Below are 21,994 nucleotides of genomic sequence, written 5' to 3'. Positions count from 1 at the left end.
CCAGCCGCTCCGCAGCATGTGGGATCTTCCCGGACCGGGGCACGAACCCGTGTCCCCTGCATCGGCAGGCAGACTCTCAACCACTGCGCCACCAGGGAAGCCCTACTATACAGTTTTTAAAATGCTGCTTTTTGCTTATGTTAGTTGAATCCTCATTTTTATAATTACCTCTTTCTACTATCTGGACAACCAGTGTATACTCTGAGGAGGCAAGCTTTTTTTTGTGTTAAACAAAACCTGTTTACACTGGTAAATCTGTGAATATCCCAACAACATCATCTCCTATTCCTAGTTACCTATTCAGCCTTATGAAAATATGCCATTTACAAATCTGTATTTTTTTTTTTTTTGAAACATACATTTTGTAGTGGATCTTTTCATTATAGGATGTGTGTTTGGGGGCACTTGTGTAAGTCTGTGTGTTTAATGATAAATGGGAAAGATCCTCAGGGTTCTCAGGCTTTGTTGGGGAGACAAATGTGTATAAAAAGAATTACATTTCAGTGTGGCAAACACTGCACAGAACTTTTTAAAGGGTGGTTGAGAAACACGGGGCAGTGATGATGTACACCCGGGGGTACCAGCCACCGGTGACCCTGACCGAGGAGCCGTGTCTGACCTGGCTGGGGGAGGAAGTGAGGGTTACATGAAGACCGAGAAGCTTTAACTGCCACTAGAATTTTTTTTTGTTTTTGGTCTGCGTCGGGTCTTAGTTGCGGCACTCGGGATCTTCGTTGAGACATGGCGGTGCAGGCTTTTCGTTGTGGCGCGTGGGCTTCTCTCTCGTTGTGGCATGCGGATTTTCTCTCTAGTTGTGGCGCGTGGGCTCCAGGGTGCGTGGGATCTGTAGTTTGTGGCACACGGCTCTCTCATTGAGGTGCATGAGCTCAGTAGTTGCAGCACGTGGGCTTAGTTGCCTCGCGGCATGTGGGATCTTAGTTCACCGACCAGGGATCGAACCAGCGTCCCCTACATTGGAAGCTGGATTCTCTACTGCTGGACCACCAGGAAAATCCCCTAGAATTTTATTTAAGCTGGAAATAGTTTTCTTTGTCTTCATGTAAAATAGTTAATGGTCCTTATATAAAAATCTGACAATCACAAAAGTACGTATTTTTTTAAAAAGTTGAAAATCCTCCATAATCTTGGCACAACGAATCATAAGTAACTTGTGGGTGTATATTAAAAAAAAAAAAAAAGGAAGCAGACTTTTAAAATACTTTTGTGGCCTGTTTTACTTTATGAAAGTCATCGTCAATCATCTTTTTTGTTTAATGTATACATCTTTAATGTTAATGGCCAAATAGTATCCATCTTATTGAACACTATTTAACCAGTTATCTACTGATGAAAATTTAATTGTTCCTAAATACTTTCTGTTATAATTCTATGAATTACTTACATTTTGTTCACTTTTTCTGTTTTCCTAGTAGCTACAATCCAAGAAAAAGGATGATTGGGTTAGAGGGCTTATTTTAGAGGTTTATATACATAATCTCAGGCAGCTTTCCTAGATGGTCGTATAGCTGCTTTTCCACAGCAGGGTGTGATGACTCCAGTCCATCACCCTCACCAGCACTGCTGCCACGGCCCACGAAGATGAAAGAACCCAGAGTGTGAAAGAGCAAGTGACGGGACAAATATTGAGCATGATTATTCTTTCAAATCCTTGCCAGTCTGATGGGCAACAAAGATTCTTGTTTTAATTTGTATTTCTTTCGTTAGCAAGATTGAACATACTTTATATTTTTTGGCCATTGAGATGTGTTTAATAGTTTAATAGTTCTGATGGGGTTTTTATTTTGTTGATCTGTAGCGATGCTTTAGTTACTGATTGTTGATTACTTCATTTAACAAATATTTGTCTTCTATATGCCAATCAGTCTTTCCTTAGAGACTGAGGAGCAATAGTGAACAACCTATTTCCTGCTCCCAGAACTCAGGCAAGGAACTACACAGAAGTAGACATGGTGAAGGAGAGGTTATGAGGAAAGGCATATGATGCTGTGAGACCTTTAAATACAGGGACCTTTTCTTAGGATAGGGTGGGATGTCAAAAATTTTCTCTAGGGCTTCCCTGGTGGCGCAGTGGTTGAGATTCCACCTGCCAATGCAGGGGACATGGGTTCGTGCCCCGGTCCGGGAAGATCCCACATGCCGCAGAGCGGCTGTGCCCGTGAGCCATGGCCGCTGAGCTTGTGCGTCCGGAGCCTGTGCTCCGCAACGGGAGAGGCCACAACACTGAGAGTCCCGCGTACCGCAAAAAAAAAAAAAATTTCTCTAAAAAAGCATGTTTGCAGGATGACTGTTAACCTGTCTATATTGTAAATAGTTTGCCCAGTTTCTTTTTTTTTTATAAATTTATTTATTTTTGGGTGCGTTGGGTCCTCATTGCTGCATGCAGGCTTTCTCTAGTTGCGGCGAGCGGGCCTCTCATTGAGGTGGTTTGTCTTGTTGCGGAGCACGAGCTCTAGGTGTAAGGGCTTCAGTAGTTGTGGCATGCGGGCTCTGTAGTTGTGGCTCACAGGCTCTAGAGCGCAGGCTCAGTAGTTGCGGCGCATGGGCTTAGTTGCTCCACGGCATGTGGGATCTTCCTGGACCAGGGCTTGAGCCCATGTCCCCTGCATTGGCAGGTTCATTCTTAACCACTGTGCCACCAGGGAAGTCCATCCAGTTTCTTTTTAGTGGGGGCTTGTTTATAGTTTTGTTCTTCAGCTTAAAAATGTTTGTGTTTTCAAAACCAGGATTATGAGATAAAGAATAAGTGGGGACTGACTTGAATAGTCAGGAAAGGTTTTTCTGGAGAGATGACATGTAAGCTGACATCTGAAGGATGAGAAAGAGCTAGCTAGGCAAACAGCCTAGGGAAAGAACAATCCAGAAGAGGTACAGCTAACTCAAAGTTGCTTAGGCAGGAAAGAGCTTGCGGGTTCTAGGAAATGGCTGAGGTTGGTGAGAACAGAGAGGGAGCCGTGTGAGATGACGTTGGGGGAGGTACATGGAGGCTAGGTTCTACAAAGCCGTCTTAAGAGTTTGGACTTTTTCTGTGTATTGGGAAGCCATGGAAGGATTGTAAGCAGGGTAAGGATGAGACCAGTTTTCCTTTTTTGTTGTAATTTTTATTTTTCAGCAAAGTAATCCATTTTTAATTTAAAAATAAAATGATAGGAAAATATGCTTACTGAAGAACCACAGTTCCTTTGCCCCACTGGGAGATGGTGAAACTCACCTCTTTATTGTGGTAATATTTCTAAGAAATATGACTATGCGGCTATTTCTTTATCAACTTCAGTCTGTATCTATTGATTTCCAGATATGATAGTTGACTACGCGTTTGTAGTCCCTTATCTGAGAACCTTGACATCAGATATGCTTTGGAATTGAGGAATTTTTGGATCTTAGAAGGGTGAAATTGTGCATGGGACCATATATTACAACATACTCCTGATAGAGTTTCGAGCAATACTGTAATTTTTGGGCAACAGCCTGTGATCAAACATGCTAATACTTGTACAGCAAAATACATAATCACACTAAGTGGGATATTATAGAGATTATGTGTTGCTTCGTACAAGTTCAGGCCAGGTTTTGCTGTTAAATACATTTGGCACTAATGAAAAATTGTTAGTCTTTTTTAAAGAATTAAAAATTTTTTGGAATTTTAGGTAAGAAATTATGGATCTGTATTTATACCCCCTTCCTCTAGTACGCACCCTCACACCCATACCCTCTACATACGCGTGGGCACATGCATTCTCTCCCCTCAAGGTGACTATGTCCCTTGTTTTTAAATAAATAGGTACCCCATATTTACATCATTTTGGCTCATTGCTGAGCCAGGTGTAGTTACATAGGCTTTTGTTTTGGGTTTGTTTGTTTGAGTTAATTGCCTTGTCTTTTTATTTGCTTTGTTTTCTACATACTTACTGCTAAAAGTTTCTCTTACTTTTTTCTTCTTCTTCACGTGGTCAGACACATTAGATAATTCCTCAGTTCTTTCTCTCCCTGTTATAGTTCCATGTCCCTCTGTTTAACTCTGCCCTTTTGAGCCTGCTCTAGAAATTATTAATTGTCACTCTTCTCCTGTGTTGGATCCTCAGTTTCCTGAATCTCAAGTCATTTTCTTTCTTGATTTACTCCTTTGTTTGCTGAAACAAAATTTCTGTTAACTTCTCTGTCCTTGCAAGTTTTGGGTCCTTCTGGTTTTGAAAATGTCTTTATTCCACCCCACTGCACCTCTGGCTGCCGTGTATTAAATTCTAAGTTGAAAGTAATTTCCTCTTAGAATTTTGAAAGAGTAGTTCCATAGTTTTCTGGCATCCAGTGTTGCCGTTGAGTCGTATTGCAGTCTGATGGCTGAGGGCTCCCCCGGTCTGTACTCAGCCTCCTAACTAGCCCCCTGTCTGGGCGCCCTCCCTGACCTTCTGCTGTCCCCAGTGGAGTGCTGCCTTGGCTCCATGCGAGACATTGACTCAGTCCTCAGGTGGGTTTTCTCTGCAGGCACATGGGTCTCAGTTTTTCTGCTGTGTTGAGTTGCTTACTCCTCCCTACACTTTCTGTCTTCCAGATGCCTGTTGAAATTTTTTATCTTGTTGCCTTCAGTATTCTCTTTTTTTTTGGATAAATACTACCTTTTAACTTTTTGCTGTCATTTTATCAGGGTTAGCAAGAAAGAGTATATTATGGTGTGATTACTTCATAAACAGAAATCTCAGATTGCCGTCTGGAGTAGGGAATTGGTATTATGGCACAGAGCAGACGCACAGATGGCAGGGAGATGTCTTGGGAAGGGTCATGGCAACAGAATGAAAAGAAGGGAAGGCCATGTGACATGTCACGGAGGAAAAGCTGACAGGACTTGCGCCCTGTCTGCACACATATGCACTCACAGTTGGGAAGGGAGACTGAGGAATCGGAGTTGCTGGCGTTTAGCTCTGGGTGAATGGTGTTACCATCTATTGTGATGTAGGGAAGATTGAAGAAGAATCGGGTTTTTTTTTTTTTTTTTGTGGGAGGGACTGTTGATAATCACGCCTTCTGTTCTCTACATGTTAAGTTTGAGATGCCCAAGACGTCCAGGTAAAGATGTTGAGCACTCTTAACTGTATGAGCACAGTTAAGAGTCCGAGGCATTGGAGCTGGAGAAAGAAACTTGGCAGTTGTCACCAGTGGCTGAGGAGACCGAGTAGAAAAGGTAGCGAGAGGAAAGAAGAGGGCCTAGGGCGGATGAACTCCTAACATTCCTCCAAGGAAAGGCCCGAGATGGGGGAGAAAATAGAGAATGGTGTCACGGTCACCGCGGGGTGAGGTGTGCTTTAGGATGAGACTTGGTGAAGTGTCAACTGCACACTTGGCATCCTGTGCTGTGCCCGAGGATGAGGAGTTAAAGGTGGATGCAGCACCTGCCTGGCTCTTCTTGTCTGAACATGGCAGGCTCTCCCCTCCTTCAGAGTGTTTATTTTTACTTCTTTTTTTGCTGGACATTGCTTTGTATGCATGGTTAGCACATAGAGAAGTGATACCTGGCATGTAACACACTTAATAAATACTTGTTGAGTTAATAGGTTTCTTTCTCCTTCTCACGTACAAATAGTGGATGACTGACCACCTTTAGGTTATTTATTTATTTAGTTAGTTAGTTTTGGCTGCGTTGGGTCTTCGTTGCTGTGCACGGGCTTTCTTTAGTTGGCAGTAAGTGGGGGCTACTCTTCGTTGAGGTACGCGGGCTTCTCATTGCGGTGGCTTCTATCATTGCAGAGCATGGGCTCTAGAGCGCAGGCTCAGTAGTTGTAGCGCACGGGCTTAGTTGCTCTGCGGCATGTGGGATCTTCTGGACCAGGGCTTGAACCCATGTGCCCTGCATTGGCAGGCGGATTCTTAACCACTGCGTGCCACCAGGGAAGCGCCCCACCTTTAGGTTTTGCTCATGTGGTGAATACACCTCAGGGGACATGGGCTGTTGTTGATTTACCTGTCTCTACTAAACTCGCCTCTTGCCACCTTCAAAAGCATTCTTGTGCAGATTACATGAGAATTCATTGATCACAGTGATTTTCATTGATTTATTTTACACTTGGCATGGGAGGTCAATGTTGGTACAGAAATCTTGTCTGGAACCAATAGTATTTCTCCAGGTACTCAATACGTCGTAGATATTTGGCTCAGAAAATATTTGAGTGTCTCCCTGCGTGAGACCCTGTGCTCCGTAAGCACTAGGGCACAGCTATTAAAAGATGGTTTGGTGTCTGGTCTCATGGAATTTAAGACAATAAATTTGATTTCGCTTTTGGAATTCTGCAACGTCATCATTCACATATATTGACTTATATTTTTCACCTTCTTTAGAGCATTGTATTTCTGTTGGTTTCCCACGTGTACTTTACTATTCATTTATGTGTTTGATGTTTAGGGACAAGCTTTGGAGTCCAAACAGGATGCTTTCCAAGGTCAAGAAGCGGCAGTAATGATGGAGCAGAAGGCAGCCTTATATGGGCAGACGTACCCGACACAGGGGCCTCCAATGCAAGGAGCCTTTAATCTTCCGGGACAATCACCACCTTTTAACTCAATGATGAATCAGATGAACCAGCAAGGAGGTTTTCCTCTCCAAGGAATGCACCCTCGGGCCAACATCATGAGACCCCGGACAAACACTCCCAAGCAACTTAGAATGCAACTTCAGCAGAGGCTGCAGGGCCAGCAGGTAACCAGTCACGTGCCCGAGGCAGCTTTCCCTTTGGCCTCCTCCTCTTTCATTTGTTTTTGGACTGTGTTCTTTCAGGGCTCTTGCCGCTGGCTCTCTATCCCTCGTCAACCGAAGAAATTCCTTTCGTTTTCATTTCTGTTAACATTTTACTTGTATGGATGGTTCCTTGCTAGGGAGTGGTTGTACTAGAGTTGGATACCTTTCTATAAGAATATTCTATTGTACAGGTTGAAAAATAAACAATGTCCGAGAGGATTGCTCTTGGGGGAGAAGAGGTTTCTTGATGGCTTTGTAGTCTTATAGGTAGATAATTTCTATTATTAAGAGTCCTTAATGTTAATAGCCAGATGTTGAAACCTTATTGATTTGAGCAGAAACCTCTGAGTAAGGAACCTTTTGAGTAAGGAACCTCTGCTTTCTAGATGTGTTATACAACTTGAGCTCTTTTAATATTTTTTTTTCCGTTTCCTTTGTAACACATTTTAAAAAATTTATTTAAAAAAATTTATTTTTATTTTGTATCTTGAGTGCACTGAGTTCTTAAATGTGGGGGGATCGAACCACATAAGCAGATGAGTGAATTGAGAATCCAGTGAGCTGGAGACCCTTCCAGTGTATTAATGTTCCTAAAAGTGTAGGTACTCAGGAAAGCTTTGTTAATGCGTTCATGGTATCATTTTTTACCATTTCTTTCCACTAAAAATTACCCAGGAAAAGGTAGCAGAAGTAGTTTTTTCCAGTGTTACCTTTGATCAAATTAAAGCTATTTCCCCAATAGCCTAAGTAATCCTAGAGAAAATCTGACTTTATAAATTCTTTGAGCTCCTGCTGAAGACATTCTTTAAGCTGCAGAATTGCACTTTCACTTTTCTTCCTGTTGCTGAACATGAAGGCCACACATGCCAGCCCAGGGCTTTCCAGCACCAACCTTTTTGAAATGTGAAAGTGTGCTCTTCAGCTTAGCCATGACTTAGCCCGGTTAATGGGTTCAGAGGTGTCTTCATGACCTCGCTGGGTGGTGCCAAGGGTGTGGACAGCTGTTTGGGCTCATTAACGTGCTCCACTTGCATTCTAACCACCCTGTCTCTCCCCAGTTTTTGAATCAGAGCCGTCAGGCACTTGAAATGAAAATGGAAAACCCTACTGCTGGTGGGGCTGCGGTGATGAGGCCCATGATGCAGCCTCAGGTCAACTCCCAGGTGAGAATAAGTCTCTCCGTGTTCAGGGCTGAATGCCCCGCATAGGGCTTGGCCCATGCTTCACTCTCAGTAAATGTTTATTAAACAAAGACAGTACATAATCCCAAATTTCTTGTGTAAGAACCCATCCCACGGTCCCATCACACTTTTTCTTCCCTTTGTCTCTCCTACTGGTAACTAGGAAGAATCAGAGGAAGAGAGGTTCTTTTATTAAAAAACACGGATTCATGTTTTTAAAGTTAGTTCCCCGGGGGTGGGGTGGGATGAATTGGGAGACTGGGATGGACATATATACACTATTGATACTGTGTATAAAAAAGATAGCTAATGAGAACCTGCTGTATAGCTCAGGGAGCTTTGCTCAGTGCTCTGTGGTGACCTAAATGGGAAGGAAATCCAAAAAAAGAGGGCATATATGTATACATATAGCTGCTTCACTTTGCTGTACAGAACTTAACATTGTAAAGCAACTGTACTCCAGTAAAAATTAATAAAAAAATTAATTCCCTTTGTGATCAGTTGCTGTGTTGTGAAAACAGCTACCATTTACTTTTCAGGAATTGAAAATAACAAATCTGTAAACTTTTTTCTGTTCCTGGATTGTGAAACCACCTGCTCACTGCGTAGAATTTGAAATTATAAGAAGTATAAAGAAGAAAATAAATAATTTATAATCCCACTCTCAGTGACAGCCTCTGAGATGACCTGATTTCCCCTAGTGGGAGGAATGCTGTTAAAGTTCTGTCTGCCCCCAGCGCATGGTGGACACTATATTAAGGCATTTCCTTAGTGTGCACAAGGCAGATGACTACATGAAAATCCCTACTGTGGTTTGAAATACTGTTAAACGACAACAATTCTGAAATGCCTAGTTTTTGCTGTTAGACCTACTCGGAAGTACCGATACCTATATATTTTCTTGATAGTCAGATCTCCTGTATAAGCTGAGCTAGGATGCTTTCCAAAAAGAGGATAAATGTTTGCTTTTTATCCTGGGTGATGATCTCTCCCAGCTGGCAAATCAACAGGTCAGCTTCCTTGTTCAGTGCTTTGATCCCGTCACCTCCTTACCCTTCACCTCTTCTGTCAGAAGGTTTAGAGAGACTACAAGAGCTTCTGGGGTGGATTCCTGCTTCTCTGAGTATAACCCCATCCCTTTGCTTTGTTTTTGGCTTCTCTTTTTGTTTCTCCCCCAAACGTAGTCTCATTCCTGCCCCTTTTCTTCTTGCTGTTTTATTTCATAGTTTTTGAAGTTTGTCCTCAAATTCTACTCCTAAATGTTCTCTCACTTTGAGGAATGTTTTCTAACTATGTCAAAGCCCGATGACTTTTCTGCTTTCGTCCCCTAGCCCCCAGTAATTTCCAGGTCCCTGTTCTCCCCCAACGCTCATACCCACACCAAGCCAGAAAGCCTTTACCATAATGAGAATTGTGCCTTTCCTTTTTTGTAATTATATAGAAAGGCATTGGGTGTTTTTTCTCTCTGATACCTCGTGTCATGGGGGCACTGTATGTATGAAATTGGCTAGCTCTTGCCACATGTGTGTAATTGCGTTCTTTCTTGGGTGTTAGCAGGGTTTCCTTAACGCCCAGATGGTCGCCCAGCGCAGCAGAGAGCTGCTGAGTCATCACTTCCGACAGCAGAGGGTGGCGATGATGATGCAGCAGCAGCAACAGCAGCAGCAAACCCAGGCCTTCAGTCCACCCCCTAACGTGACTGCGTCCCCCACCATGGACGGAGTCCTGGCAGGGCCTGCCATGCCACAAGCTCCACCCCAGCAGTTTCCATATCCACCAAATTATGGTAAATTTGTCAGGGATGATAACGTCTTCCTCAAAGTAACATTCCTACGGACGTAAGAGTCACTAGGTCTGTTGTAGATTAAAAGCAAATGCTATTCACTCTCTTTCATTTCACAAGAGAAACAAAATTAATTAAAAAATAACAGAACAAAAATGTCTACTGCAGTGCACAGATGATTGTCACTGAGGTAGATGATCTATCATAGTTCAGGTTTTTTCCCACCAGGTCTTGTTTTTACAGTTCCCCACATCTTAATTTGGAAGAAAGACTTACCAGGTCCTGTCCAGTACGTCCCAGCCTAGTAGAACTCTGCCATCTCCGAACAGTGAGAGCAATGCACTGTGTGGGCTTTTTGAGTTCCTTTTCTTGGTGGCTTGGACATATTAATTACAGTCATACCTTTGTGAAGTTCCAGGAGCATGGTGGGAGTGGGGCTAGAGGTATCTGTTACAGAGATGACATTTGAGGATGCGTCCCTGTCAGCTGGGGACACAGCTCTTTGCCCTCTAAAGGGGGATGGAGTGAGGAGCAGCGTGATACGGTGTCCTTTTTATACAGAAAGCTCACTGAAGTAACTGCCCTTCGGGGGATCCACACAGCGTGCATCTCTGTAGTAAGCCTGGCTCTAGTTGTCACCTTGGTGAGAAGCAAGAATTACTGGCAGGCAGCATCTTTATACCTTATACTTAACACATTCCCCCACCTTTAAAAAAGAACCTCAAGTTACTATAGAAAGCTGATATTCTAAGGAGGTAGCATTTGAGCATTGTAATTTCTTTCTCTTCTTCTTTCTTTTTTAAAGGGATGGGACAGCAGCCAGATCCAGCCTTTGGTCGAGGGCCTAGTCCTCCCAGTGCGATGATATCATCAAGAATGGGTCCCTCCCAGAATCCCATGATGCAGCACCCTCAGACCGCACCCATGTATCAGTCCTCGGAAATGAAGGGCTGGCCGTCAGGAACCCTGACCAGGAACAGGTGAAGAACAGGGAATTTTTTTTTTTGGCTGGGCGGCTTGGCTTGCGGGATCTCAGTTCCCTGACCAGGGATTGAACCCAAGCCCATGGCAGTGAAATTGCAGAGTCTTAACTACTGGACTGCTGGGGAATTCCCAAAATAGGGACTTCATAAAAGCCGGCCACATTCTAGTGCCAGAAGTTCAGGGAATTAGTCTCTGTGTTTCCCAGCCAAGCCTGTTTGGGTGGGGAGCACAGAGGTCCTAGGCTTACGTTAGAGAGTGTGTGATTTGGCTCATCTGTTTTGAGAAGCCTTCCTACTGTGCTCATCTCCACGAGGGTAGTGAGTACAGAGAGCTGTGAAAGATAGAAGGCAGGCTGTCAGAGTTTTCTTGCCCATGTTCTCTGCTTGAGTACAGCGACATTGACAAAATTGCGGTAGTCTCTGTGTGCGTGTCCTGTGTTATGAAAATGACCCAAGAGGTAATTTCCCACTTTCTTTACAGCTCTTTTTCCCAGCAGCAGTTTGCCCACCAGGGGAATCCTGCAGCGTATAGCATGGTGCACATGAATGGCAGCAGTGGTCCCATGGGACAGATGAACATGAACTCCATGCCCATGACTGGCATGCCGATGGGTCCTGATCAGGTACGGGGTGGGGGGATCTGTTCCTTACCTTTCTCAAAAAATTTTTCCTGTTCTCTGGAGAGAACCAAAGCCTCAACTGTAATGTTAAAGGTCCTAGGTAGATTTTAAACTTGGATGTATAACTTAAAAATATATGTAATAATTGAAAAAACTTTTGGTTTGAAGGCATTGGGCCAGTTGATGCTTTCAGAAATGTGGGATCTAAGAACTGAATCAGTCAGCCAGAGCCATGTTGCAAGCCATCGGTGTAGACATAACGGATTCTTTTCTGTTGGGCAAAGTGTGTGTTTTACTCATGTTACTTCTGGTTGCCAACAGAAATATTGCTGACGTCTCTACACCAGGACCTCCAAGGAAATCACTGTACAAATGACACTGCACTAGGATTATTGGGAGTAAAGAATCATTGCCTAGGCGCCCAGCTTTGAAGGAAGGACCAGCTTTGATCCCCATCAAGGGTATTTCAAGTGATGTCATTTGAGCAGGCAGGACTGGATTTTAAGCTGAAGCGTGATATCTACCTGTTATTTTTCCCTCCTCCTGTGTATCATGGTGTTTAAAACAAATATTTTTGGCGTTCTGCCTTTTCAGGATGTGATTCTGGAGGTACGGAGTGTTACTGATCACAGAACTGTCTGGTGTCAGAAACTTTTTTCTGCTTGGCTATCCAAAGTCTTTGGAAAAAATGTAGGTGGGCCAGAGAACATTGGAGAAATCAAGAGATTAGAACATCCGGTTTCTTGATAGTTGCTGTATTGGGTGAAGCGCATGGTCCCAACCTCGAGTGTTTTTGTCACTGTCAGGTTCTGCCCCGGGAGTGGGCATTTCCAAGTTCTCCCTTAAGGATGGTGTTGAGTTGCTCTGACCCTACTCTTGGTTGTCCTAGGCTTTTTCCTAAATAGCATTTTTATCTGCCCCTAATGTCCTGTAATACTTCACCTCCAGGAATTGTCCTTGGTGTCAGATGGCATCGCAGAAGGGAAAGTAGATGACAGTATTTAATTGCAGCAGTCAGTGGCAATTTTTCGTATGCTAATGTGCAGCGGAGTGCACTTTATTTAAAAAGTAATGGATAAATGCAATATTCTCGAGGTCTTGAGGAACGGTGAACCACATACCTAGTTTTTGTCTAAACTAATCTGTTGGACAAGAACTATGATTTTTGTTGTTGTTGTTGTTGAAAGTACTGGTTTCACCCTTTGCCTATATGGTAGAGCAATAATGCTTTTTGAAAATAAACTGCAGAAAACCCAAGGCCAGGTACTGCATTCTGAATCAGAATTTTGCAGTGTTTCTGTGAATAGAATTTCTTTTGTAAATATGACCTTTAAGATATTGTATTATGTAAAATATGTATATACCTTTTTTTGTAGGTCACAACAACTCATTTTTACAGAGTTTGTGAAACTAAATATTTAACGTTGATTTCAGTAAGTTCAGCATGGTGAGGTTACCAACAGAAGTCATCCCCTGAATTTTGTGGCCTGGGGGATGGGGCAGTGGCCAACAGCTTTTCCTTGCCCCCAGCCTGAGATGCCTCGCTTGTTTTCAGTCTCTTAATCTCAGTGCTTTTTAAAGAGATCATTTAGATGTAGACATTTAAATTTTTTAAAAAAATTTCTCTACCAGAACTAAGCACTTTGTTAATTTTGGGGGAGAGAATAGATACGGGGAAATAAACTTTAAAAAAAAAACCCAGATATCAAGGATTTTAAAAGATCAAGCAATTTGATTTCAAAGAAGAATCTTGGATTTTAAGCAGTCCATAAATTAAATGGCAGTTCGTGGTATTTTCTTTTAAAAAGTGAATACGTTGTCTTCTCATCCATTTTAGGAGTGCTCTAAGGTTTTGGTTGCTAGGACCTGAGTCCCACATTGAGATCCCAGGCGTAGAATCCTCAGTGTGTGGTTCCTGGTGTCTGCTCAGCTTGTCTTGTCCTTCCACTACTGTGATGGTTTCCCACGAGAATTGGAGGAGTAGCATCATGGTTATTTCCTAAGGAGTTCGGTCTCCATAGCAGCCAGTTTCATGCGATTCAGAGCCGAGGTCTGACTGGGCGCCTTTGCATTCCCTCCCTGCTCTGCCCCGCCCCCACCCCTTTCTGCTGCTGCCACTTGTCGGTTGGGAATAGGGAAGAAAGTCAAGTTTAATTCCCTTTACCTGGTTTACTTTATCAGGTTCAAACAGTTGAATGAAATTGGGTTTTTGGACTAGCTATGAATTTCAAATGTCTGTTAGCCTTGGTGTCGTTTCCTAGCAATAACTGAGAGCCAGTTAAAATTTTTTCACACGTTTAGCCAATATTTGTAGGTGTCTCTGAAGGTGAGATCATTTAATTTCTTTGACCTATGAGTAAGTGAAACCTGTGTTTCCAGAACCACCACTAGAGTGGAGTTGAGTTTCACACTCCCCCCACCTGGTTAAAAACAAATCTAAGATTATAAATCCATCAGCTTCCATCCGAGTGGCCTGTACTTTTTAGGTAACACATCCTCTGGTCTGGAGACGGAGGCAGAGCTGAATGAGAGTCTCTGTCTTTTTAAACACAGTTGTATCAGATGTACTGAACCCTTCTTGTTGAAGTCACACGTGTGTGGGAGAAAGAGAATGGTGCTCTTACCCTTTCTTGACTTTTAATTAAAAACAAAAAGTTTTGTGATTCTTTTCCTCAATCAGTCCTGACTCCAGGCTAAGTGGAAGGCAGCACCCCCTTTTTATATGGAAGAAAAATGAAGTTTATTATAAGTTTTTATATTTTCTACTTGTTCATTTTATTGGTGCAAATTGAGATTTTGTTTCCTTTTAATAGATGCAGTCTTTGAGATAATTTGTTGTTTTTACCTTTATTCCCGTTTTATCTTTTTCGGATAATTCTCTTTGTACTCCTCTGCCTACCTCTCCTCACTCCTCCTCCCCTCACCCCCACCACTTTTTTAAACCTTAGTATCTGTTGGGTGAACAGTGTAAGTAATGTTTTCATCTGCTTTTAGAATGTGAGATATTTCCAGTACCTACTTTTTTGCTGAATCCAAAGATATATAAATATAAATATATATATATTTTATAAAGATCAAAATGATATAAAGGAGATACGTTTCTTCCTTTAAAAAAACAAATAGAAATCCATTGTTAATGTTCATATTATGATGCCACTTTTCTAAACTGTGCATCTTGATGGAAAGGTGTAAATATCAATCAATAGGACTGCTTAATCAGTATTTAATATCTAAGGTGAGTTGGGGATGTATAGGGGCGGGGTACTACAGAACATAGCTGGCTTGCTGTCCTACAAATTCCTTGATCCATAGACAGATGCAGCTGGAAAGTAAACAGAATGGATTGCCAGCTACCCATATGCCTGTCCAGTTCCCTTTTTATTTGCAGAATCCGTGCATTTGTTCACAAGTGGGAAGTTCAGAGGAGTAAAACCTCTTGGGTAGATGAACTCTCCCCTGCTGCAGAGGAGCAGGGGCTGTTATGTGGCCCCGAGGCAGACTGTTTCATCGTGAGCAGGCTGTTCTCCTTTTCCTTCCTTCTCTCTCTTTCTCTCGTTCCAATATTTGGAATTTTGAAGAAGATGGACATGTCATTCTGAGAGCAATATTTAAATTCTCAGGAATTGACTTACAGTGTTGAGAATGAATTCACTTTCAATTTTACATTAAATGTTGTTTTTAAAAAATATAAACCACACTGCAAAGAATCCAAACCACGTGGGATAACTTACGAGATGGTTGAGTGGTAAGCTGTGACTCCTTTGTTGATCATTTTGGACGTCATTGTAAATAAAGGTTTCTATTTAAAATTGAAGGCTGAGAGTGTGCCACTTTTTTTTTTTTAAATCCCAAGAAATCCTATTTCAGATAATAGTAGCAGTTTCTGTGAGGCTAAGAGAAATCTGGAAAGCATGGCCCTGTTCTTACACGAGGTAAGTGCTTGGGGGTCATGTGTTAGGGAGAAACGTGCTGGGCCAGGTGATGGCCGAAGTTCCTCCTCCTCCCAGTCTAGCGTTCCGACAGCTACCTTTACCCGTTGGACTACCCAGTATACGACGCAGGGCTGGATAAGGTGAGTTGCTTTGCAGTTGGTTAATACTTTTATAAAAGTGGGGTCCTAAAGCTGGTGTGATATGACACTTACCTTTGAGGTCCCTGAAGTATGGTAAATTCTAGTCAATTTATAACCATGTATTCCCTTTTAAAAAACCATCTAAACCCATGGTGTCTCCTTCCAAAAAGGTGTTGACTGGTGGTATCTTGAATGCTTTTTAACTAAAAAAAACCAAACACACCCAAAAGACTCCTAAGAGTGGCCTTTTAGAAAATGTCAAAGGTTCCCTCATACCACCTGCTGGTCACTGGCTGGGGTTTTCAACGTTGTTTGACAATACTTAGACTACAAAATTTCTTTACAAATACAGTTTTATTAAAACTTGGGACATACATCAACTTCGTGTCTTTGCAGGACTTTAAAAAACATCAGTTCTGGGACAGATAACAAAGGAATCCTGGGAGAAATGGCATCTGGTCAGAAGAGGAAAGTCTACAACTGCACGGGCTTTTCTTTTGCATGGGCCACAGCGTTTACTGACACCACCGCTCTTGAAAATTGGGCTTTCTTATTAGTCAAATCCCCCTAAAAGTTCCCGAGCTGGTTACATGTAAATAGTCACATATATACAGTGAAGTCAGTTTCTTCAGAGGCAGCCAGGGTTCTAGTGTGAAGTATAAATTTATGACTTTTGTGCTGTTGACTCATTGTGAAACTCGGTCACCATTTCCTGCCTCTGTCCTGCTTCCTAGTTCCTTCTTTGTGAAGGGCCAAAAGAATAAGAGGATTTAAAACAGGGTGGTTCTTACCCTGTGCTTTAAAAAAATTCCAGTGACTTTCACCCTTGGGGAAAATTTCCAAGAAAATCTCTCTGTTGTTCTTCCCTTGTGAGCCTCTCAGAGAGGGTTAGTGGTGACCTTTTGATATGAAAATGCATTTTGTGCAGCTGGTGAGGTATACTCCATAGCAAAAGCAGGGGCAAAAATGGACTCCCAAGTCTCACTACTCCTGGATGCTTCTCTTCCAGAATCTGCCACGTTGACTGAAAGCGAATTCTGTGTGTCTCAGGCTTCTTGGCTAACATCATAGGTCTGCTGGAAGTCATTCAGAGTTTTTCATTGTACAGGTGATGCCTCTGTTTTTGGAGGTCCAGCTCATGCTTCTTAACCTTCCCAGCCTTCCCACAGTTGTCCCCTGTGGAACAAAGCAAACTCATTTACCACGCTGCTTATGGATTTCTTAATTGGTCCTACAGCTGAGTCAGCTTCGCTTCAAGGATGTGGCTGCTGAGAAGGAATATTTCTAGATCCCTCAGGGCTTGCTATCACCTAATCATCTAGATTGTCAGTTGGCTTACACATTCAGTGGCTGGCAAAGATGTCATTTAAAGATCTGGATAGGATAGTGGCTAAGGAGAAAGTGAGATGTAAAGATCAAGTGCTTTCATTCTGGTAGCACCAAAGAAATGCTTAACTGGCCCATTATTTTTCCTGTTAAAGCCACACAGGTTTATAGGCATATAAAGACAAATGAATAGGCCACAGGTTGCAAATGGCAGCTCACCAAGGGGGCTGGTTGGCCTGCATGGTAACTTCATGTTAGATTAGTTGCCAACATTAACAAATTCTCACACATATCTACGTTTCTGGATTTTCTCGATGAAGCAGAGGATTCAAATTGCATCCCATTCCATTCTCTTTAGACCAGAGTGACCTCTCCAGGTTGCCACAGCCTCCTGGCCCCTACCAGCCTCTGTTGGCCCTGGAGTTCGTAGCACGGATGTTTTGGAAACTATTCAGTGAGGCCACCTTGCCGCTGACACGGTGGACCAAGCAGCACCTCTGCAGCCACAGCCTTCAAGACGCCTGGCACTTAGCTGACTGACATGGTTCTCAGCCTCTCAGGAAGGCCTGGAGCTTACCAAGCACAGATGATGACGTGGAGAACAACGGTGTATTAGACAAAGTATAATCTAGAACATGAAATATATCCAAGTATGTTATTTTATGGGAAAGACTGAAATGACTGCTTCCCCTCTTACGGGAACAGATGAGAGGAATAAGTGAGAAAGGGCACGCATGCAGAACAGCCTCGGCAAAACAGAGTGGATCAGGCCAGATGTCGGTTGGTAAACTGGTTCCTCAACTCACAGCGATTTGGAAGAAGGTCTCTTCATTTCTGGCCACTTTCGACGCTGAAACTGCCTAAGGTTTCGAGTGTCAAAAGGAGAAAGAGTGTTAACCGTCACCAAGAAAGAAAAAGTGACCCCCAAAGAACTAGACAAAGAAGGTCGCTTAGTGGACACCTATCGCTGGTGGGTGAGCTAGGCCCCTGGCAGACCAGAGAAAGGTAGCATCCCAACCTCACACGTGAGTCTAACCTCACTCGAGGTTAGACTACAGGATGGGCCACCATATGGGGCGACTGTCAGGCTTTAAAAGCAAAAGCAATACCTGTATTGTTCATAGCTTCCTCCATCTTTCAGTCCTAAAGGAGAGAGAAATGCACGACATGGAAGCAGGTAAATAAGGGCAAAAGTGGCACAAACAAGGACAAACTTTATAACTGCCTCTTTTTCTTCTTTAAAACACTTCAGGTTTTTTTGTCACAAACCCATGATGTTGGTAGTGGCTCCTAGACAGAGGGGACTGAATTACCAGGTGAGCTGTCCCTAAGACTCTTGGTAGGTCGCCTACACTCTCGTGGCCTCTTATCGATTTCAGGCTCCTGCTGCAGTCACTCAGCACTGACCTTGGTCATAGCGGGGGAGCCACATGTGGGCACGGAACACCTATGCTACAGCGGACAGAAAGCCGAGGGCAGCGGGGAGATCCCGAGTGTGGGCTCTCGGCAAATTTCCCAGAGGATGTGGTAGTGTGACCAAGTGCGTGGGCTCTGGACCCAGTCACGTCACTCATCCATAAAACGAGGACAAGCAGATTCACCTCAGAGGCTTGTCGGAGGCCTGTCAGTTAATGCAGGTAAAGCACTCAGCACCCTGGTGGGCTGACAGTGAAGGCACTTATCCTAAAAGTAGCACGTGGTTGGTGAATGTTAGGAAGGTGATATTATAGCTACTGGTGAGAATTCACCAACTCCTGGTGATTCTGGGTTCCCTGTTCAGACAGGACCATCTCCGTCCCCTCCTGTGGTCACCCCACACCACGCTGGGGCACCTGCTCACCCAGGTCCATGTTCCGGGTCCGGGGGTTACACTGCCTGTAACCCTTGCAGCTCCTCAGCTCCATGAGCTGCACATGTAGCTGATTGAGGATGTCCCTGTCCAGGGTGTTCACTGCATTCATCAACTGGTTGGAAAAAAGGTAGGTTATCAATGAGGTGAAGACTCCCCCACCCAGCCCCCTTCTACCATCTGGGGGACTGACTTCAGGCAGGTGGGGAGTACAAGGTGTGAAGGGATGGTGAGCTGTACTTCCACAGGAGCTGGGGTTTGGAACAGTTAGAACTACCTTTTGCCTCTAGCCCCACGTGCATGAAATCTCAAAATAAAAACCGCCTCTGTGTACGTCACACTGAACTCCTGGAGCCACTGGTCAGGAAATTTACCAAGCCTGGAAAGAAGCTTGGAACCCAGCCCCGTATTTTTAAGCAGCCTTCCTTCACAGCCCCTCAGGTCCTCTGGATGGAAAAGCAGCCATCTGGCGAAGGACTGGGTGAGTGACCTTGTCCTTACCTGCTCTGGGAGCTGCTGGTGACCCACTAACCTACCAGCTCTGTCACCCCCTTTTGTAAAATACAGGGATGACCTATCAAAGGAGAAAGACTGGTGGCCTGTACGGTAATTAGAGCAAAACAAGACAATCGAGTTGCTTGCACTTACAAATCGTGTAAAAGATTACTTTCAGACTTTTCTTGAAACATGGAAGACTGGGCAATGCCGAGGCCATGCTACTGAGAAGCTCTAGCGCTGAAGCTGGGTCGTGACCATCTGTTTCAGAAGGGACACGCACGTTCCAGTCACCAGGCTCCGTGGCCGCTTCAGTCCCGCATGGATTCAGTTGGGTTAATATAGGGGAAGCGCGGAGTAAGGGCTGCCTGAGTGTTAGTTACCGGCCTGTCGTCTGTAGGGTTTGGCCTGACCCTAAGGACCCCTGAGCCTCCAAAGTTCTAGGCGTCTTCCCAAGATCCCACAAAACCTGCTGGAACCGTGCCAGGTGCGTAAGTTGGAGGGAAGAGGCTGTACCCGGACGCAGGAAGGGCAGATGGCACAGAGTCCCAGCCTTCCTGGTGGCTTCAACTCACTTCTGCTGTCTTAGGGACTCAGTGGGACTTGAAAAACCGGTTATCACTTCCTCGGGGGACCTACCTGGCAGGGGCCCCATTTCTCCAGCCTGTGTTGTCCGTACCTGGTAGGGGTCTGTGTTGAGATCAAAGTACTCTAGGAAGCCGGTTGCAAATTCACAGAAGAGGAAGTTGTGGGTCTCATTGATGGTCCTCATGCACCAGTACGTGTTGTTGTTGGCGCTGGTGCAGGCGCAGAAGGGCCCCACTGCCAGGGAGGAGAGCACGCCCTGAGCCGAAGAGGCCCTGGCTGCCAGCCCCTTCCTGCCGGAGCACTTGACCCCTGAGGTTGCTGGAGGACCTGTTCCTGAAAGACCCTCAGGGTCTGTCCAGGAAGCACTCACAAGCTGGGGGGCACTGGGGCCCTGGGACCCCCGGGAGGACCCCCGCCCTGGGCCCGGCTGGCTCACGCGTCCAGAGGGGTGCCGTCTGCCAGTGCTGGTTGTCGTGGGTGAAGCACGTGAGGCCGGGCATGCTGCACGTGTCGTTGTTCTGCAGCCGCCTGAGCAGCTTGCGGAGTTTCTTCTTGCGCTTCTGCTCCCGCAGCAGCCACACCTTGTCCTTCTCCTGCAAACCCTTCCTAGGGGCACACAGGGCCGCACCCCTCACACCTCCCCTGACCCCACCTTGGAGCCTCTTCCTGCCCAGGGAGCCAGGGTCATGGCCCTGGAGGGTTCCCAAAGGGAAAGCCCTTTGCCCAGGTCGCACTGCTGGTCCTTGGCAGGGCTGGGGCCAGACGAGGCTCCTGTCGTCCGACCTGTCGTCCGACGTTAGCTCCTGCGGCAGCACAGGGCTAGGGCGCTTCCTGCTCACACCCGCCCCTGGGGCCTGTGTCCCGCCCTGCCCTGCAGTAACCCGCTCCGGCCACAGAGGGGCACCCGGGCCCCTGCTCGTTGATCTGGCAGTCGGGCCTCTACGCCTCCCAGGGAAAGGCCAGGACTTGGCTTGTCCTTGTTTGTTTTGGCTTAAGGGAGGGCCGGCCGCCGCTGCCCTTACCTGAACGGATGCAGGCTGGAGCCTTTGTGCTTGAGGCGGCCTTTGTGCTGGGCGTGGTAACTGCAACAGACCCCAGCCTGGCTTTCAGACACTGTGCCCAAGGCCACACCGTGGGGTGGCTGCAAACTGCGCTTCTCTGGGATCCCTGTTTCTCCTTCTGGGGCGGTGCTGGGGAGGTACTATCCCCTGAGTGGCAGCCTGCCCAGCTCCTTCCTCCATACGTGACCTGGGAGCCCCCGGCTGAAGGCCTCAGCCAGACATAGAAGGTCGGGGTAGAGGCGAGTTAACCAAGTCTGGAGGCTGGGCCTGGCTCTGCTGGCTTTAGCCTCAGCATCTCCAGGCGGGTTGCCCCCAGGCCCCCACCCACCTCACGCTTGCTCAGGGCCAGCCCTGGGGGAACCCGTATTTTGTAAGCCCTTTCTGGAAAGGCAGCAGTGACTACAGTAGCCACTAACCACATGTGGCTATTTCAATTTTAATTAAACTACCAATTCGGTTCCTCAGCTACGGTGGCCGCAGTTCAGATCTCAGTAGCCACGTGTGGTTGGCTGGTGGCTACCATACGGGGCAGCACAGATACAGCTGCTTCCATCACCAGAGAGGTTCTGTTGGACGGCACTGCTCGCGAGTTCAGACCCTTGGGCTGGGGGTTCCCTGAGCTGGTAACGTGGGCCTTGGGCCACGTGGGCTGTTCCCGGAAGGGCAGTCAGCAGAGGCACTTTTCCCTCCCGGGAACCGGCTCCACAATCAAGGGCCTGCCTGTCAGCAGTGCGTGAATCTGGGTGGTACCCGAGGGGCAGTGCTTTCTGCCCTGTGGCTGACAACGGGGATCTGAATTATTACTAATTATGTCTATCCTAAGCAAGGAGACAGGGATATAAAAATAACGAAAGGAGTCACAGAGGAGGGGATGCTGCATCTCTAGAGTGATCCCGCAAGAGCACTGGGGCCTTCCCGGGCCTTCCTGCTACCTCCTCACCTGACTTTGTGACAGTCACATTCTTCTGGCCGCTTTTTCTTCAGGTGACCGCGGACTTCCCTCAGGTTCTTAATTTTGTTCTGCAGAGTCTCGATCTGAGGGAGGGAGCAGGAGAGGAGGCTGTGAGCCTCTGGGGGGCTGGGTCAGCAGGGCTGGCCTGGCGGGGCCTCCCAGCCACTGTGCGCGTCTGTGGGTGCTGGGGGGGCGGTCCTTGGTTCCACCCGCTGAAGGAACTGTGGGTCATTCTCCTGTCTTGTCCTGCCCGAGAACCCGCTGAGCCCATGGGGGACTTCAGGGTCTCCCCCCAGGCCTGTTGGAAGGGCTGAGTGTGGTGTGAGCATCTTGTAGATTACA

General features: G+C 45.6%; 2 protein-coding genes across 16 annotated transcripts in view; one reads left to right on the top strand and one right to left on the bottom strand.

The window, feature by feature from the left end:
• NCOA3 (nuclear receptor coactivator 3) overlaps positions 1-15,123 on the top strand; it is a 121,068-nt gene extending 105,945 nt beyond the window's left edge. For 5 of the 6 annotated variants that reach the window (XM_027078093.1, XM_027078094.1, XM_027078097.1 and 2 more), the window contains 6 exons: positions 6,410-6,703; positions 7,801-7,905; positions 9,478-9,709; positions 10,512-10,686; positions 11,171-11,312; positions 11,631-15,123. In XM_027078093.1, coding sequence (XP_026933894.1) covers positions 6,410-6,703; positions 7,801-7,905; positions 9,478-9,709; positions 10,512-10,686; positions 11,171-11,312; positions 11,631-11,642 — 960 coding nt within the window. In that variant the 3' untranslated portion in view covers positions 11,643-15,123. The remainder of the gene's footprint in view (positions 1-6,409; positions 6,704-7,800; positions 7,906-9,477; positions 9,710-10,511; positions 10,687-11,170; positions 11,313-11,630) is intronic. The other variant, XM_027078098.1, reaches the window with a different exon arrangement.
• Positions 15,124-15,716: 593 nt separating this feature from the next.
• Positions 15,717-21,994, bottom strand: part of SULF2 (sulfatase 2) — a 140,262-nt gene continuing 133,984 nt past the window's right edge. For 9 of the 10 annotated variants that reach the window (XM_027078103.1, XM_027078100.1, XM_027078102.1 and 6 more), the window contains 8 exons: positions 21,641-21,735; positions 20,662-20,721; positions 20,076-20,245; positions 19,731-19,873; positions 18,548-18,671; positions 17,817-17,850; positions 17,514-17,567; positions 15,717-16,557 (listed from right to left, as the gene is read on the bottom strand). In XM_027078103.1, coding sequence (XP_026933904.1) covers positions 16,527-16,557; positions 17,514-17,567; positions 17,817-17,850; positions 18,548-18,671; positions 19,731-19,873; positions 20,076-20,245; positions 20,662-20,721; positions 21,641-21,735 — 711 coding nt within the window. In that variant the 3' untranslated portion in view covers positions 15,717-16,526. The remainder of the gene's footprint in view (positions 16,558-17,513; positions 17,568-17,816; positions 17,851-18,547; positions 18,672-19,730; positions 19,874-20,075; positions 20,246-20,661; positions 20,722-21,640; positions 21,736-21,994) is intronic. The other variant, XM_027078104.1, reaches the window with a different exon arrangement.

The sequence above is a fragment of the Aethalodelphis obliquidens genome, unplaced genomic scaffold, assembly GCF_003676395.1.
Source record: "Aethalodelphis obliquidens isolate GAN/ISIS:26980383/991018 unplaced genomic scaffold, ASM367639v1 scaffold42, whole genome shotgun sequence".
Taxonomy (NCBI): domain Eukaryota; kingdom Metazoa; phylum Chordata; class Mammalia; order Artiodactyla; family Delphinidae; genus Aethalodelphis; species Aethalodelphis obliquidens.
This window is presented reverse-complemented; position numbering and strand designations above follow the sequence as displayed.